The sequence below is a fragment of the Botrytis cinerea genome, chromosome 12, assembly GCF_000143535.2.
Source record: "Botrytis cinerea B05.10 chromosome 12, complete sequence".
Lineage (NCBI taxonomy): Eukaryota > Fungi > Ascomycota > Leotiomycetes > Helotiales > Sclerotiniaceae > Botrytis > Botrytis cinerea.
The window spans coordinates 1860697-1876456 of record NC_037321.1 but is presented as its reverse complement, the minus strand read 5'-3'; the positions used below and the strand labels follow the sequence as shown (position 1 = coordinate 1876456).

The 15760-nt window shown below is 42.7% G+C and overlaps 6 protein-coding genes across 6 annotated transcripts; 1 reads left to right on the top strand and 5 right to left on the bottom strand.

Annotated features, from left to right (window-relative positions):
• Positions 1–137: 137 nt before the first annotated feature.
• On the bottom strand, positions 138–2027 carry BCIN_12g05420 (hypothetical protein). Its single transcript, XM_024696508.1, has 4 exons — positions 1492–2027; positions 933–1439; positions 499–876; positions 138–441 (listed from the first exon to the last, which is right to left on the bottom strand). Exons 1-4 carry the CDS (start codon positions 1894–1896, stop codon positions 328–330), a joined length of 1404 nt encoding a protein of 467 aa, XP_024552319.1. The 5' UTR covers positions 1897–2027; the 3' UTR covers positions 138–327.
• A 175-nt stretch (positions 2028–2202) lies between these two features.
• On the top strand, positions 2203–3335 carry Bcesf2. Its single transcript, XM_024696507.1, has one exon. The coding sequence runs from the start codon at positions 2302–2304 to the stop codon at positions 3283–3285; it is 984 nt and encodes a 327-aa protein (XP_024552318.1). The 5' UTR covers positions 2203–2301; the 3' UTR covers positions 3286–3335.
• BCIN_12g05400 (hypothetical protein) lies at positions 3269–4297 on the bottom strand. Its single transcript, XM_024696506.1, has one exon. The coding sequence runs from the start codon at positions 4019–4021 to the stop codon at positions 3329–3331; it is 693 nt and encodes a 230-aa protein (XP_024552317.1). The 5' UTR covers positions 4022–4297; the 3' UTR covers positions 3269–3328.
• A 233-nt stretch (positions 4298–4530) lies between these two features.
• BCIN_12g05390 (hypothetical protein) lies at positions 4531–5305 on the bottom strand. Its single transcript, XM_024696505.1, has one exon. The coding sequence runs from the start codon at positions 5279–5281 to the stop codon at positions 4913–4915; it is 369 nt and encodes a 122-aa protein (XP_024552316.1). The 5' UTR covers positions 5282–5305; the 3' UTR covers positions 4531–4912.
• Positions 5306–5811: 506 nt separating this feature from the next.
• On the bottom strand, positions 5812–6793 carry BCIN_12g05380 (hypothetical protein). Its single transcript, XM_001545465.2, has one exon. It carries the CDS (start codon positions 6588–6590, stop codon positions 5970–5972), a length of 621 nt encoding a protein of 206 aa, XP_001545515.1. The 5' UTR covers positions 6591–6793; the 3' UTR covers positions 5812–5969.
• A 614-nt stretch (positions 6794–7407) lies between these two features.
• BcCHSV lies at positions 7408–13806 on the bottom strand. Its single transcript, XM_001545464.2, has 3 exons — positions 13191–13806; positions 7829–13131; positions 7408–7774 (listed from the first exon to the last, which is right to left on the bottom strand). The coding sequence occupies exons 1-3, from the start codon at positions 13484–13486 to the stop codon at positions 7743–7745; spliced, it is 5631 nt and encodes a 1876-aa protein (XP_001545514.1). The 5' UTR covers positions 13487–13806; the 3' UTR covers positions 7408–7742.
• Between the last annotated feature and the right edge of the window lie 1954 nt (positions 13807–15760).

The following is a 15760-nucleotide window of genomic DNA, read 5'->3' as shown; positions in this document are numbered from 1 at the left end:
AGATTGTATCACTAATAAAATGTGCATATTGCTTGGCTAACATTGTACCAATGGCGCTTCTACGCCATTGGCCCATCAATGCCAGAATGACATTCGACATGTGTAGAACTTGATCATCAAAAAGAATTTCAGCGCCGTGGAAAAAGATAAGGTATATTCGTCATTCGTCTACGTGAAATCCTTCAATCGCTTATTTCTACTCGAATGCTCTCTTTTGACTAGAACTTATCGATTTGTGGCTCTGATTTCTGGTGTTTAAATACTCAAAAGTCGTTCGAGAGTTCTGTACTACAAGCACACATGTGTAGAAGTAATACTTAAAGGCCCTTATTTAGGGTAATCCTTCAAGTGGTAACTCTTCAGCTTGACGAATTGTTCAAAGCCAAATTTACTTAGAGTGACACCCCTTCCGGAATTTTTCCATCCAGTCCATGCAAGGTCCTATCAATAATTGTGAGCCATATTCATGTACATCGTCAAAGGGCAAAGGTGACTTACAGGGCTTGGATAATCACATCTGTTCACAAAGACAGTTCCAGCCTCTACATCTTCAGCTAATTCGGCTGCTTTTGCCGTGTCTTTTGTCCAAATCGAGGCGGTTAAGCCAAACTCACTGTCATTCATGAGTTTTATGGCTTCTTCATCACTCTTTACTTTCATCACGGGAATGACTGGACCGAAAGTCTCCTCCGTCATCACAGTCATGCTATGATCGACATTACCAAGCAGCGTAGGTATAACATAGTTGCCTTCTGAAGGAGGAGACTTGAAGGTTTCATTCTCGGGCGTGAGATTCTTGGCACCCTTATCTAATGCATCCTTGATATGTGCCTCGATCGTTTCCTTTGACCTCTTTGAGACGACGGGGCCGACATGCTGCATAAGCAAGTAGTAAGTATTGAGCCAGCGATAATTGTGTGTGAGGTACTTACCGTTTCCTTATTGAAAGGATCACCTAGTTTGTAATTCTTCAAGACATTCTGCAACGCCTCAATGAATTCATCATGGATCTTCTCATCAACATAGATTCTTTCCAAGCTACAACAACTTTGGCCCGAGTTGAAAACGGCTCCATCGACGATCTCCTCAGCTGCCCACGCTACATCAACATCACCTCTTACGTATGCGGGATCTTTGCCACCAAGTTCGAGTCCAACATTCACAATTCTATCTGCTGCTGCCTTAGCTGTAGCCAAACCACCAGCTACAGATCCAGTGAAGCACACGAGAGCTACTTTTGGATCTCTAACAATAGATTCAATAATGAGGGGAGAGCCGCAATGGAAGTATTGGATGACATTATCTGGAAGGCCAGCTTCAGAAAAGATAGATGCCATGTGTTCAACAATTGTAGGAGTCTGCGGAGATGGCTTGAGAATGACCGAGTTACCAGCGAGAAGAGCAGGTATCAGAGAGTTGACGAGAATAAGATAGGGGTACTGAAAACAAAAGGTTAGCCAGGGAAATGAGGACGGAGAACTCAACACTTACGTTCCATGCAAAGAGGATGAGACAAGGTCCAACTGGCACCTTTCGAATGAATCTCTTGAAACCTTTCTCTGCCTCTCCATCTGTATCTTTCAACGCATCCTCACTAATCTTCAAGAGGTATTCGCCCCTCTTCACAGCTGTGGTAACTTCTTTCGCAGTGTAGGCAATGGGTCGACCCATTTGTTCCGTCAACTCCTTGGCCAATTCATCTTGCTTGTCGTTCAAAAGCTTGAGAGCTTTCTTTACGATATCTTGACGTTCTTTCAATGAAGTCTTGCGATACTTTAAGAATGCTTCCGTGGCAGTGATGGGTAATTGCTGCAAGTCTTCCGCAGAGATTCCAGTTCTGGTCAAGACAGGCTTGTTGGTAATAGGAGAAATGGTAGTAATTGTTTCGACAGACATGTTGGAAATCGTGATGTTATCTTGAATGGTTTAAAATTCAATACACAAACAACAATGACAATGACAATGACAATGACACTCTTCTTATGTTGCAGATTTAATCCTGGTGGGGTGGTGGGATAAAGATAGTCAAGCAAAGCTATCAGTGACGCCCACTTACCGGTATCGCTATGCGTCAATGTCATTACAGGATGTAACAGGGGTCCGACAGATTCCAAGCCGCTAACATTTTAAACTTTTTGTTAATTCACCACCCAAAAAAATTGATAAGTGATCCTGGTCAAAATTTATAATTCTTTACAATCCGAATTTCTTCCAATCCATCAATCCAGCTGTTCGACCACCAGGACCAACCAGCTAAGCAACAAGTCAAACGATCGACCGATCAATCAATCAATCAAGAGAATGGCGACGAGAAAGCACAACGATTTCCTAGATTTGGAGGAAAGCGACGGAGAGGAGAGTCAAGGATACAATTCGGAAGCAGAGGATCTCAAAAAGGGTGGCAGAAGTTTAAAGAGGAGAAAGGTCGATGACGATCAAAGCGATGACGAAGATGTCGAACAGAATAGTGATCAAGAGAGGGAAGACTCTAAGGACGATATAATTGAAGACGCTTCACAAGAGATTGAATCAAAATCGGACTCGAAGTCGAAGCCAAAGAATACCTCGAAAGAACTGGAATTGCCAGGAATTTCAAGGCCTCTCACGAAGAAGAATCTTGTCGCGAGTGCTGCTGCTATCAAAAGATCCGGCGTCGTCTATCTTTCCCGAATACCACCTTTCATGAAACCAACAAAATTAAGATCCCTCCTTGAACCATACGGTGATATCAATCGCATATTCATGACACCTGAAGATCCAGCTTCGCACACAAGACGAGTTCGCAACGGAGGAAATAAGAAGCGATCATTTGTGGATGGGTGGGTAGAATTTGTGAACAAAGCAGATGCCAAGAAAGTGTGCGAATTATTGAATGCGAACACAATTGGAGGCAAAAAGGGAAATTACTATCATGATGATGTATGGAATCTTCTTTACCTGAAGGGTTTCAAGTGGAATAATTTGACGGAACAAATTGCAGCAGAAAATGCGGAAAGAAGCAGCAGAATGAGGGCTGAAATTAGCAAGACGACCAAGGAGAACAAGGAATATGTACAAAATGTTGAACGAGCAAAGATTCAGGAGGGGATGGAAGCTAAGAAGGCTGCAAAGAAGAGGAAGGATGGCGAGGACGCCGACGTCACAAAGGATGAAGGCGTGGAAGCAAAGAAGCAGAAGAAGGATGCTAATAGACCAATGCGCTTCAAGCAGAATGCTCCAGCATTGAAGAACAAGACTCAGAGTCAACCAGAACAGGTGAAGAGGGTTTTGAGTAAGATTTTCTAGACTAATCAAATCCATCGTGAAGGGAGTATCGCATCTACATAATTCAACCATCCCACGTTGGCCTTCTCAATGATCTAAAGAACCCTTCTAATAATTTTACCAAATCCATGTTGTGCTCTGTTGTTAACCATCCCTCAATCATCTCTTGTGCTGCTGCATCAATAGCTTTTCCAAAAGCGTCAAATCTTCTTCTCAATCCTTCCACTTTGATATTCCTGCCCGAAGCAGCAGCATTCTTTTCCAAATTTTCCACTTGTATTTCGGCCATAGCACGCCATGTTTCAATAGCTTGGAGATTATCATCCAAACTCTGAATAAGCTCCGCATTGAAGGTATCTTTCATTCTAAGCTTTTCATATTGTTCCAAATCTAATCGGAATCCAGGAAGATGCATTTCCACATCCCTCCAGATGATTCTCAAGACGCTATGAGCAGTAGGTTGGCTATATAAAGGACTTGCTAGGTGCGTAGTCCATTCGAGAATTGTTGCAGCCGCTCGTCTTTCTTGGTCTGGTCGGTAACATCGTGGATCTGTTTTTGCAACAATTCCAGTGCGGACTTGGCGGGCTAGAATTTCTCCTTGATCTTTAAATTCGAGCCAGCCTGGTGGAAGTGGACCGCGAGTTGGATTTAATTTGGTTCTTTGACATGTTGCGATGTTGTAGTAGAATTTCGTCCCGTCGCAACATTGTCTTTGCTCCCACCATTCGGGATTGGATATGGTGGCTTTGATCATTGGATTGATTGTAGGTATAGTTGTTTTTATCCTTTTCTTCTCTTCTTCGTAGTGATTGAATGATTGAATACCATTCTAGAGTGGCCATTGTCGGTCTTTTATATCTTGGTCTTCACCAGGTAAATGTTACTACAGAAATAATTTGATATCTCACATAAGTTCTCAATGATATTATAATGACGAAGATAGAATCATGAAGCCAGATATTCAAGCTTTTCTGAGAGTCTATATGCCAAATCTCCTCCAGTCATAGTTGATGAATATCTTTGGTTTCACAGTCCGGTGCGTAAGTGACTGTGTTCATTTCCTAATTCGATAATGCTGTAATGCTATCATATCTTCTCCATTTAGATAATCACATTGGTATGTCGCTTCATGGGCACAATTTATTCTAGTCAGCTACTCATTCATTTAAACGGCATTTAACAATATCTCACTTGACTTGATGTACTTCCAAACAACTTCCTGTCACAACCCGACAGAAAACGAACATTGAATAACAAGCAAAATGAATGGATGAAATAACAATATTATCCTAGTCTATCCTCTATGATGTTTCAATCTAGGTACTCTCTCGACTTCCCAACCTCTAAAAGCAAAATATCCCTTTACCTGCGTACAAGGACTAAAGATTCCCCTGTAGATTCCTCTCACATTCTTCTCGCCATAATCTCATCCTTCAATGTCCCAATAGCTGCATTCAAAGAATTTAATTCCTTCACCAAAAATCCAAGCATATCTTTTCGTGGCTTCTCTTCCGTCTTCTCTCCATATTTACACCATCCGTAATAAGTTTCTCTTGCCTTTCTAGCCTCTTTCCTACTCGTTTCTGCTACCCGAACCTTCTCTCCTTCACTCGGCTAAAGTAAACTCAACCACTTTTCACCATTCCTACGACCTTTCCTCATGTTCCCTGGTAATTCTTTCCTGGTCTTGAATCTTTCTCAATCCATTTCTAAACCGCACTTTTCTCTGATCAATTTTCCTCTGGAACTCCTCAGAGTCTTTCCTCATGCCTTTATAAAAGTTCTCTACATCTGTCCACAGCATTCTATTATGTAAATCAGATGCTTCCAATTGTCCCTCCATTTTATGAATCTCTCCCTCGAGATACATAATTCTTCTTTTTAATTGTTCATATGTCACTTGAGGAGCCATTCTTGTCTGAGGATTTGCGGGGATTCTGCAGTTATTTGAGGATCTAGAAGAACAATGTTGCGAGTGATTACAAGAGGACTCTGAGCTTGAAAATGTTCCCATGCTGTTTTATTCCGTTGTATTTACTTGAGGATTTTAAGAGGGAAAATATTATGTTCATGATGTTCTGATGGATTTCTACCTGTGATATACATTACCGTCATTCAAAGTTTGCCAATTAGAAAATAATGATTGCCCTGGCGGTTAATTAACATTCATATGTGACTGGTTGATAGATGTTGTTCACTATGCAATTAAAATTTACGACTCATGCTTCGAGTTTGCTAACAAGTCATACAATTCACCACCTTCATACACAGAAATCAACAATTATCCTCATTTTGATACACAAGGAGTTTAATAATCTCACTTTTGCGAAAAGAAAACAAATTCACGGACACGCGTCGTTCCCAAAATCTGTGACCACTAAGGCTTTTTTCATACTCGGATGTTGAATTTATTGTAAAAGCGACTTTCGAAAAATAGAAATCTATTCTGCAATTCATCGCCGGACATTGAACACTCATCTTACGAATCACTTTCGTACAAGACCCAGAGTTGAGCTTTCATAATTGTTCGATTTGCCAAGAAATTGGGAAATATTTCTACCAAATATTGAACTAGAGCCACCTTTTACAATCCTCTATCTAATTCCCAAGCCGACTCTGTGTCTGCAACCTTAGTCTTCTTAGCCGCCTGATCTTCTTTTTTTATCTTCATCTCACTTTCCCCATTGTACGTTCTCTTGAACTTATTCGACTCCTCCATTCCCAAAGCCCGAATCTTCTTGAGCCTCGGACTCAAACTTTTCCGTTTGATCTTCTTGACTTCCACTGTCATTCCGACTTGATTGATCATCATTTATTCCCTGATCATTCGGTCCGCGATCACCCTGTGACCATTGATTTCCACGGACTCCCTCCGGCTTTGTCTGGAAACTTCTGACACCTCCCGTCTGTCCTCGTTGATTTCCTCGCACACCGTAATTATCTTCATCGCGATTGCTATCTCTGCCAGTTTCACTCCTCTGAGCTCCATAACCATTCACTCCCCGATCATCATCTCTACCAACCCCACTACTTTCAACCCCCTCTCTTTCATACCTAGGCGATCCCATTTTATTCCTATAATTCGCTTCCGTCCGTTCCAAACTCTCTTGTAGATTCGCATAATCCTCTCTCAGACCCCTAAATAAATTCTCTACATACTTCCTCCAGGTGGCAAGAGTATCTTTTTCAACCTTGACATAACTAGCTACATTCTTCTTCTCTGCCGAAATTTCCTTTTCTAGTGCTGTGACTTTTCGCCTGAGAAGATCGATTTCGGTTTTTTGTCTTACTTCGACTGGGGTTCGGTTGAATATTGAGGGCATGGTTTTGGTAATGATTTCTTGCCGAGTTCAAGTTCGGTAAATAAAGGGTAGAATAAGCAATCATCTGCCGTTAAAAGCAAGTTCCTAGCCTAGATGAGAATCATGATATTACAAAATCGAATTGGTTACCTTAACACAATATATATTTCAAAATGTACAGAGTTTGTATATTCACTCATGCTGTACCGCAGGTGACTATTATCAAAGTGACTGTTGGTATTATTGACTTATATAGCAAGAAGTTTTCGGGATTTTCCAACAGCAAACAATGAGTAATTTCAAAATCGTTCCATCTTCGAAATAATAAGTCAGAAGTGCCTGCAGCGATGGATATGCACAAAAGTTTGAAATACCTGAGTCATCATTATTGAAACCGCAGTCTTCTGTGACGCTTTTTATATTCTTCAGCATGTAGTTTGGCCATGCAGTATTTTGACATGTTTTTCACACCAGTTCCAATTAACTCTTCTCCGCTACCCGGTACTCACTCAACGCTCTCAGATTATTTCCTGACAATTGAAGTTCCAATAACCATAACAGAAATCACAGTGTTATCTCAAAGTATCTTCTCCTTCCCTCAAGATAGAGCATCTTGTTCTCTTTCAATCACGTCTGTTCAACATAAACCCAGATGACATCCAAAAACTTTCCGTAAGAACCTCACCACAATTATTTTCTCGTAGGCCTAAAACATTACTCCCTACCCACCCCTATTTTTGAAACTCCTCAATTACATTTCTTCCTCTCACCACTATTAATCTATACATATTAGACTTCACAATCGCAGTACAATAATAAAGAATTCAACAGAAAAAAATGTTATTAATCTTATTCAGAGAAAAAATCTCCTAAACCCTAATTACGCCCCATTGCATTCCATTCTGCCCATCTTGAAATCAACTTTCAAGCTCAAATAAAATCCGGTAATTTAATGTAACCAAGTTTTCCTTTCCTTCTTCACTACAATCATTTCTCACAACCATACAATTCAGATCGCTCCAATGCTTCAAAACCCAATCCAACCCCCATTGATTCCCTCAAATCTTTTCAAACCCTAGTAAGAAAATAATTCAAATCGTCGAAAGAATGACAATAATGACTCCGTTTTATATGCATGTAGTTCAAATATAAATCTTTCTCCATTCTTTTTCCTCATAGTTGGCCAGAAAGAAGTGCTTCAGTTGCTATTTAAAAGTTAGTTGATGAATAATTTAAATCAGGAGTAAGTATCAACATACCAGAATTAATATAAGCTCTTCTAGCATCCAGTGAAACACCAAATCTCTTCTCCAACTCCATCTTGATACTCTTCTTCGTAATTGTCATCAAATCAGCTGTTCTGAGAATGTCTCTAATCTCTTGTAAGATAGAGTCATCACTTGGCAAACCTGCCAAATTAGACATCTCCATTTCTTGTTGACCAAAATATTGACTTCCGCTAAATTGACTAGCTCGGTTTCCTGGCGTCCCCATTCCCATTTCTGATGGCGCCAATGAGAGACGAGATTGATATGGATTGCCGTTCTTAGACTCGACGCCATAGCCACCATAATGGGACATTGGGCCAGATGCTGGAATGGCGTATTCTGAAATGTTAGGTTGATACTTAGTACCATAGGAATATCCTGAGATTACAGATCTTCCATCATCATCTTGTTGGGTTTGAGCTTCCCAAAGCTCAGCTTGATAATCTTCCCATCTCTTGCGTGGAATAGATGCAGGATCAAATACTCCTTCATCAGTGATGACAATCTGTTTACCCGATTCTCCAGTGACAACACGAGTGTTACCCCAAGAGAAATCATCCATATGCCAGAAACTATACAATGGAAGACACAAGGAGTACACGGGAATGGCAAGGATATAAAATATCATCCATCCGATCATCTCCCACTTGCGTCGCACGATGAAGATGATTGCTTGCAAACCATAAATTGCAGCAAGTAGAATGAATGCCGTCACAGGAACATAACTTGGTGATTCGATGACGAGGACGATGAGATAGACGATATAAGCAACAGTGACCGGTTGAACCAAGGTGGAGACCAAATCCATCATGACAACAAAACGCATACTGAAGCAGCAGAAACCACAAAGTTCCGACATGGGCGCGAGTTCCGCAAGGTTGTGTACGGTTGAGTTAATCCAGCGACGACGTTGAGAAAGGAAGATAGACCAGGTGTCAGGAGCAATAGTCCAAGCATGAGCGGAATTGATATACTTGGTCTTATACTTAGAATGGTATTTTATAAGAAGTGTGGTCAAGTAACGATCTTCTCCCAAATGTAGCAAGTTCTTCATGTGAAGTGTGTCGACTCGAATATTGGCATAGTCTTCGACAACTTCACGACTGACGAATAGAGGCTTTCCAGATTCTGCAGCTCGAATACGATACATAGTGAAACAACCTGGCAAACAAGTAACACTACCAAACAAACTTTCGAATGCTTTAGCCAGATTGTGAGAGATGAAGTATTCGTAAACTTGGATCATAGTGACGAATGTAGCTTTGGAATTTGTCAATGACGTCTCTCCACAGACACCGAGTAATTTAGTATCGTCCAAGAATGCCGAAACCATTCGTGAGGCAGAATCCGCTGCAACGACCGTATCGGCATCAATTTGTAACATGAATTCATAAAATGTCGGATTAACACCAATGATATTGCGAATTTGATGATACATTTCAAGCTCGAGAGGGCTCATAGGCGCATTGTAGTGAACGCGGTTCAAGAATCGCATCATGACCATTTGAGAATCACGCTTTCCTCTGTTTCCTGGTTTAGAAACTTCAGAAGGCTTACCAACTTTCACAACGACCAAGAAAGGAACGATATGACCTTGAACCTCGTAAAGACCGGAATAACATTTGCCCATATTGTGTTGTTTCATTCCTTCTCCCAAAGACTCGAAGCTCAAGGGTTCAGGATCAACAGTATCTGATACTCCAAGAATGTCCAAAACGATGCGTGGAGTAGGTCTGTCGTTACCCTGACCAATGATCATACCATCACAAATAACGACCAAGAGTTTACGCTTGTCGTCATACTTCATTCTAGCAATGGAGTCGATAGCACGGCGAAGAGAATCCTCGTCTTCTGTATAGACAGGCACTTGACAGATCACAAACTTATCCAGATTTTCGGGAATGTTTTTGCCACCGAATTGAAGAGCTGCAAGAAATTTGAAGACGATGACGGAGGCGATGATCATCGAGATGGCCAAAACCAAGTACTCGGAAAATTGACACTTGACAGAGTTTCTGGTATCAACATCTGCAATGTAGAAGAGATTATCGAGACAAATCTTCATTCTAGATCGCATCTCATCACTAATGGCAAGAGCATGCCAGTATTTTGTGAGGTCCTTTCCAGATTTTTGTTGGAACAAGTCCACGACTAAGGGTGACATGAAATCGACACTAACATCCGAAGGTGCAGTTTCACCCTCGGCGACAATGATTTTACGACCTCCAGAAACATATTTAGTAAGGTCATAGACTTTACCATCTATAATGCCGATCGAGTCCAATTTTTTGGCAAGCGATTTAACATATGATGCCGTATAACCAATGTGACCCTTGTAATAACCGGACTCCTTAAGCATGATCATCTGCTCTATGAACCAATCGGGACGGGAATCATTTTTGAAGGCACGGAAGTCATGATATGCAGCATTGGCATCTGTGCTACTGACTGTAGAGGCGGAGCCACTGACATTAGAAGAAGTATAATCAAGTTGCACTGACGGATCAATAGAGCCGGTGGTTCCTTGACAGAGAGCCGAGACTTGAATCGGAAATAGGCCAGTAGCATCGAGACCAGCATACTTCAAAATACTCTTTTGGGGTATGATTGACGGGTAATGACGAGTTGTAAAACTTGAGAGATCAAAAACCACTCCTCTAATGGCAATATAGGCATCGGCGCTTTTCCCGTCGTACGACGTCAACTCAGCCGCGCTATAAACGTGTTGAGTTGGACAAATCAATTTTGGAAAGACCACGATAAAGAAAACGGAGAAGAGACAAGCCAACCAAATCATCATGTTGATCGCAAGCTTTTCTCTCCAGGCCACCCGAACGTCTTTTCGAGGCATGCGACCTATCAGCCGTATCAAGAAATCAGGAACGAACCAAGTCATCAAGTACACCATTGCTACCCATCTCTTGCGACTAGCGCTGACCTTGACTTCCTCCACCTCAACCATGGTCTTTTCATTTCCCTTTTCAGCCAATTGCTCCTTGGTATCCAGATTACGGAACATGTCACCTTGACCAAGAGCCGAAGCACCAGCATCAGAGCGTGCGTCGTCTTGACTACCAAAGTACCCAGATTTCTTATCTCCATACACAAAGGCTCCAGGGGATGGTGCGAGTAGACCGGCCCCAGGGCCCACAAGACGTTCTTTTGAGGCTCCGTAGTTGTCACCACCTGGTGTGAGTCTGGTCTCACCACCATCATCAGATGGTAAGGGGTAGCGTCCTGCGACGAAACCACGTTCATTCAGTTTCGCAATTTCGGCCCAGCACCTCTCGCTGAGGAATATTCCAGTACTTCCAACTCTAGCCTCGTTAGATGGCCATCTTTTTTCTTCAATGACATTTTCAGCCTTTTCTCGCTCACTTCCAACCAAGATTGTTTCGGTGTCCGCAAGTCCGAGGAATTCGCCAAAAGGAAGGAAGATGCTAAAGTCGGCATTTCGTAACCGTTGACTGATTTCAGCAATACCGAAAGTTTGAAGTTGCATCCGTACACATTTGCTATCGAATTGATTTGCTATGCGGCGGTCATTGGGCTTAAGACAGAATACAAAGTATGGGTTCGTGTGTTGTGAGTTGAGAGCTTTGAAGATATTGTCCAAGGATGACAGGTACTGTGCAGCAGCACCTTGTTCGATATTGAGCCCCTTTCTAGCTTTGCTTCCAGAATCGATCGTTTCCGAGATGTCTTCAATCGAGTCTGCTGCATTCTTTGCACCACCAAAACGACTTGGCCGATCCCCCTTTCGGCGCATGACACTTGGTTGTCTTAGAGGCTTGGAACTAACTTGAGCTTGCATGATGGTTGACTTCTCTTGTGGATGAACCATACGCTGAAGAGCTTCTTGACCAAAGAGCTGGCTTACAAAGTCACTCTTCGTGTCACGAATCAAGTTCATAAGATCTCCCGAGATGACTTCTCCATTTTCTTCCACCAGACCCGCCACAGGGTATTCTACTTCTCCAGCAAAGTGCTTAACTGTGAATGCAGCGGCAGCATTGTGAGTAGCAAAGTTACTTCCTGGGAGTCTGGCAGTAGCACTGCTGACTGTTATCGCCGGGTTCTTGCCCTCGAAACGTTTTCTCAAGCTTTCTAGTAGTTGTATGTCTGTCTTGTGACGCTTGGTTTGATCGTCGAGAATACTCAAAAGACCGTTGCCGTGCTTGAGAAGACCCCTAACGGCATCAGAATTGTCAAAGTAGCTGGTAGCTGCAACAGTCACTTCTTCAGTCTCGAGCATATCAGCTTTGGCTTCGAAAAAGCTTTGCAAGGTAAAGTTATAGAGTGCTTCCGTTGCAGCATTATTCAGAAGTTGATCAAGAGTTGAGTCAGTGGCAGGCTGTTGAGCAAATCCTGGGAAATCGACAATGGAGATGGTGTTTCCAACCGAATCTTCTGGCGCGCATACTCTTTGATTGATACTTTCGATAACATATGCTACGAGCAACGAGTATAAAGTCCTTGCTAGTTCGTCTGCATTGCTCTTGGCACCCTTAGGGTCGAGCATCACTGTCACCCTTTCTCTGTGCAAAATTTTGGTCTTGTATCCAAGGGTGGTTTGCAAATCAGTCACCCCAACACCCAAAAATGCTGCAATGATAGAGAGAACATCCTTGTTTTTCACACCAGTGAATTGTTGACTACCTTCGTGTGAATAACCGCCACTGTCATCACCCATTGCCGTCGTATTTTCCGCTGTTTCAAACTCAAGTTGACCAATGTGAAGAATACTAGCCAAAATCTGGCAGATCTCTGCGATTTCACTTCTTGGAAACTCCAACTTTCTCAATGCTGTCTTGAACAACTGAAACCCTTCTGCATCGTTGATTCCCACTTTGAGTTGCGTTGGATGACCAAGGTATCGCCATCTCTTTTGACCTCCGGTAGAAAGTCGATTGCCGGCGCCTCCATGGTCTGCAGATGAATCTAATCCCAAATGTGCCTTTTCAGCAGCACTGGTGCCAGCTAAAAGGTAATACAATACGTGAAAGTTCCTCTCTCCGGTCGGTACTGATGCAACTCTACTTCTTTCTAATCTGTGATCGAGAACCTTTCCACCAATCAAGGTTGGGTTGACTGTTGATGCTGTGTCATATTGAAGCTCGAAGAACAGACCTGCTTTCGAAGCGGTTGGGGTGGTAGCTGTTTTAGTGGATGTGAGAGTATCGAAGACGTATGCGGACAGAGATAGCTTGGTGGAAAGAGGTGTGCCGGATTTGCTCAGTAAAGCAGAAAGCAAGTGGGAACGAACGGTGGTTTTACCGGATCCTGATTCTCCTCTATGTGTCCAATTAGCAATATGTTTTGGGGGATGGTGAATATGACATTTTCCACTTACAAGAACACAACGGCTTGGTTCTCAGTTCTGGCCCCAAGTCTGGTGTATGCCTTGTCGGCCATGCCCTCGGCACCCCCCATTGCACTCCCTTCTTTACCTCCATCTGGACCTTTTGTCGAAGAAGAATATGTATTGAGAGATATTAAGGCGTGAGAGGAGAGATCTGCCGTTGGTAAGGAAACGTGGAATCGGCTTGCAAGATGTGCAGTTAAATGTGTGTCTGATTGTAAATGGGCTGGTAGAGCAGGAAGGGATGGCTGCGAGTGAGCTCCGCTACTTGGATTATTGAGAGCCATGATGGATGGATTTGGGTCGAAACCCTTGATTTGTTATGTGTGTGTCAATGTATGATCGATCCTCTGGTCACTTTCCAGTAAGAAGTATTATCGATATTGGTGTATGGGACCGCGTTTTGGGGGGAAATGTTGGGTCGGCGAAGGGGTAAGTAAGTAGGTAAGGTTTAAGTTCGTGAAGAGAACGAAAGACTCTATTAAAAGCGGACTAGATAGCGAGTGAATTAAGAGCAGACGAAAGCGAGTGTATGGAAAAGTTGCAAAAAAGGGTTAGGAAAGCAATTCAAGAGAAATGAAATGAAGATGTTATTGATGTTAAAGTCGAAGGGGGAAAAGTTGTGAATCCCTTCTTTTTACCCAAAAACAACGGACTTTCCTTTTCCTACAAGCAGCAGGCAAAGGGAAATATTATGGTTAGGTACGAGAAGATGATTTGGTTTATGTTTACAGGGGAGGGACGTGAATATTTTGGGATTTGGGAGTCTAGACGCTGCTATGGTCTACCGTAATGATTACTTGGGGTTTAACATTTCTCGTGTGTGAACTATTTTAAGGAGGAACGACCAGGGGCAAAGAGCATTCACCAGCAGGGAAGTTGCGCCATGAAGAAATACGGACGGCGTGCATGCACACAGTCATGGAATAAGGAGAAGAGGGAGAAAACACATTGCGGCAATTTAAGCTTGCGAGAGGGCTTCAATCCCGCCTCAGACAGCTCATCACATCTTAAGGTTATTTGGAAGATCCAATAAGACTGGGAGGAAAAGGAAAGAAGAAGAAGAAGCCTTGAAGATTCAGAAATGCCCCGAACCGTGCTCCATAGAAAAAAGGGAAAAAACCTACACGCCACCACGTCGTTCCAGATTTTGTGTATTATTCAATCAACACGAGAAAGCGAGAGAGCAAGTGGATGATCATTGAGGAACAAATCAACATAGGTACATGCTAGGGTGATCAGAGATATCATACACAGCCACCAACAAATAACAAAATGCCCGCCGTTTGCAAAGTGCTCGGTCGAATCATCATGTCTATCTCGAGCGATTCTCCCTCGTTCACTCACTCAATGCTGTTATTATGATGAGAAGCCTTCGTGATCGCGTCGAACATTCCCCATTGATTGGCACGCTTGGCACGACAGGAGCTGGTTGAATGGAAATGAGCAGGAAGCGATTGGGAATTTCGAGGGAATGAATGGATGATGGATGGTGGATGGTGGATGATAGATACGATAGATAGACTTGACTGATCCACATATTATAAGGGTACCTGGGTGATCAAGTACGAGGTAGATGGATGTCACAAGCATCAACCTATCTCGCCCATCACGATGTTTTACCAAGTACAGGAAAATCAGGTGTGACTCTGCATCACAATATCCATTGTCCGATTTGATATATTGTTGTGTGATACCAGTGTATCATGTCATGTATCAATAGTTGAGTCTGTCTGCTCTCTCTCTGCTCTCTCTCTGCTCTCAAATCTTAATTTACTCCTTTCTCCTCTCGCAAAATGGTATACTTTGATTATCTTATATTAAGGTACACGCACACATTAAATACCTGTAGACATCCATCCATCCTCTCGCAGACCAAGACCTCCCCTCCCCAGCACCCTTCAAGGCTTGTTCCGCCTCCATTCCATTCTTCCTTCTACCGGTATTTTAATTTTGACGCCCGTCAACAACTCAACATACATATAGTGGAGCTTGGGGGGGGGAGGGATCGTTCCGAGGAAGTTCTAGAGACGCGACGTCCGCCCAAAATGTCCTTCCAGCAGTTCCATTCCTCAATTAGTAAGCCAAGGGGTAAGTCAAATGTGGGTAGATCTTCAAACAACTGACTCCGAGTATCTTTAGTAGATCCAGGCAAAAATAATATGGATCGATTGATTGATTGAACAAGGTTAATTTTATCGTCATCTACGATGTACGGAGTGTTATATACAGCCATATGCCCCCTATTTTTGCAAGATCAAAGTTCAAACATCAATCTTGGAAGTTTGCAATCATTCGATGCTTGTGATTAAATGGATCCTCAATTTTGCAGGACTCTGTAGGCAGGTGGATTGTCTACGGCCTTCGGAGGGATTGTATTCCCTCACACATTTTCCAACTGCATGATCTCTGTGATGTATACGTGTGTGTGTGTGTGTGTGTGTGTGTGTGTGTTTGAAAGAGGACTCGGCGCTTGTATGGACAAGCCTTCCGTGGTGATCAAAACAAAGCACGGCGAGCGCACCTAGGTAAAAGAGCCATGTAGGTTGGTCGATGGATGG

Bases quoted from the DNA above. Each gene is read 5' to 3' on its own strand.
- BCIN_12g05390 (XM_024696505.1), bottom strand. From the start codon at position 5,281: ATGGGAACATTTTCAAGCTCAGAGTCCTCTTGTAATCACTCGCAACAT.
- BcCHSV (XM_001545464.2), bottom strand. From the start codon at position 13,486: ATGGCTCTCAATAATCCAAGTAGCGGAGCTCACTCGCAGCCATCCCTT. The intron at 13,132-13,190 runs GTAAGTGGAAAA...TTGGACACATAG, and splicing joins AACCAAGCCGTTGTGTTCTT to AGGAGAATCAGGATCCGGTA. The intron at 7,775-7,828 runs GTATGTTGATAC...ACTTTTAAATAG, and splicing joins AAGAGCTTATATTAATTCTG to CAACTGAAGCACTTCTTTCT.
- BCIN_12g05380 (XM_001545465.2), bottom strand. From the start codon at position 6,590: ATGCCCTCAATATTCAACCGAACCCCAGTCGAAGTAAGACAAAAAACC.
- BCIN_12g05420 (XM_024696508.1), bottom strand. From the start codon at position 1,896: ATGTCTGTCGAAACAATTACTACCATTTCTCCTATTACCAACAAGCCT. The intron at 1,440-1,491 runs GTAAGTGTTGAG...TTTTGTTTTCAG, and splicing joins TCATCCTCTTTGCATGGAAC to TACCCCTATCTTATTCTCGT. The intron at 442-498 runs GTAAGTCACCTT...AATTATTGATAG, and splicing joins GATGTGATTATCCAAGCCCT to GACCTTGCATGGACTGGATG.
- Bcesf2 (XM_024696507.1), top strand. From the start codon at position 2,302: ATGGCGACGAGAAAGCACAACGATTTCCTAGATTTGGAGGAAAGCGAC.
- BCIN_12g05400 (XM_024696506.1), bottom strand. From the start codon at position 4,021: ATGATCAAAGCCACCATATCCAATCCCGAATGGTGGGAGCAAAGACAA.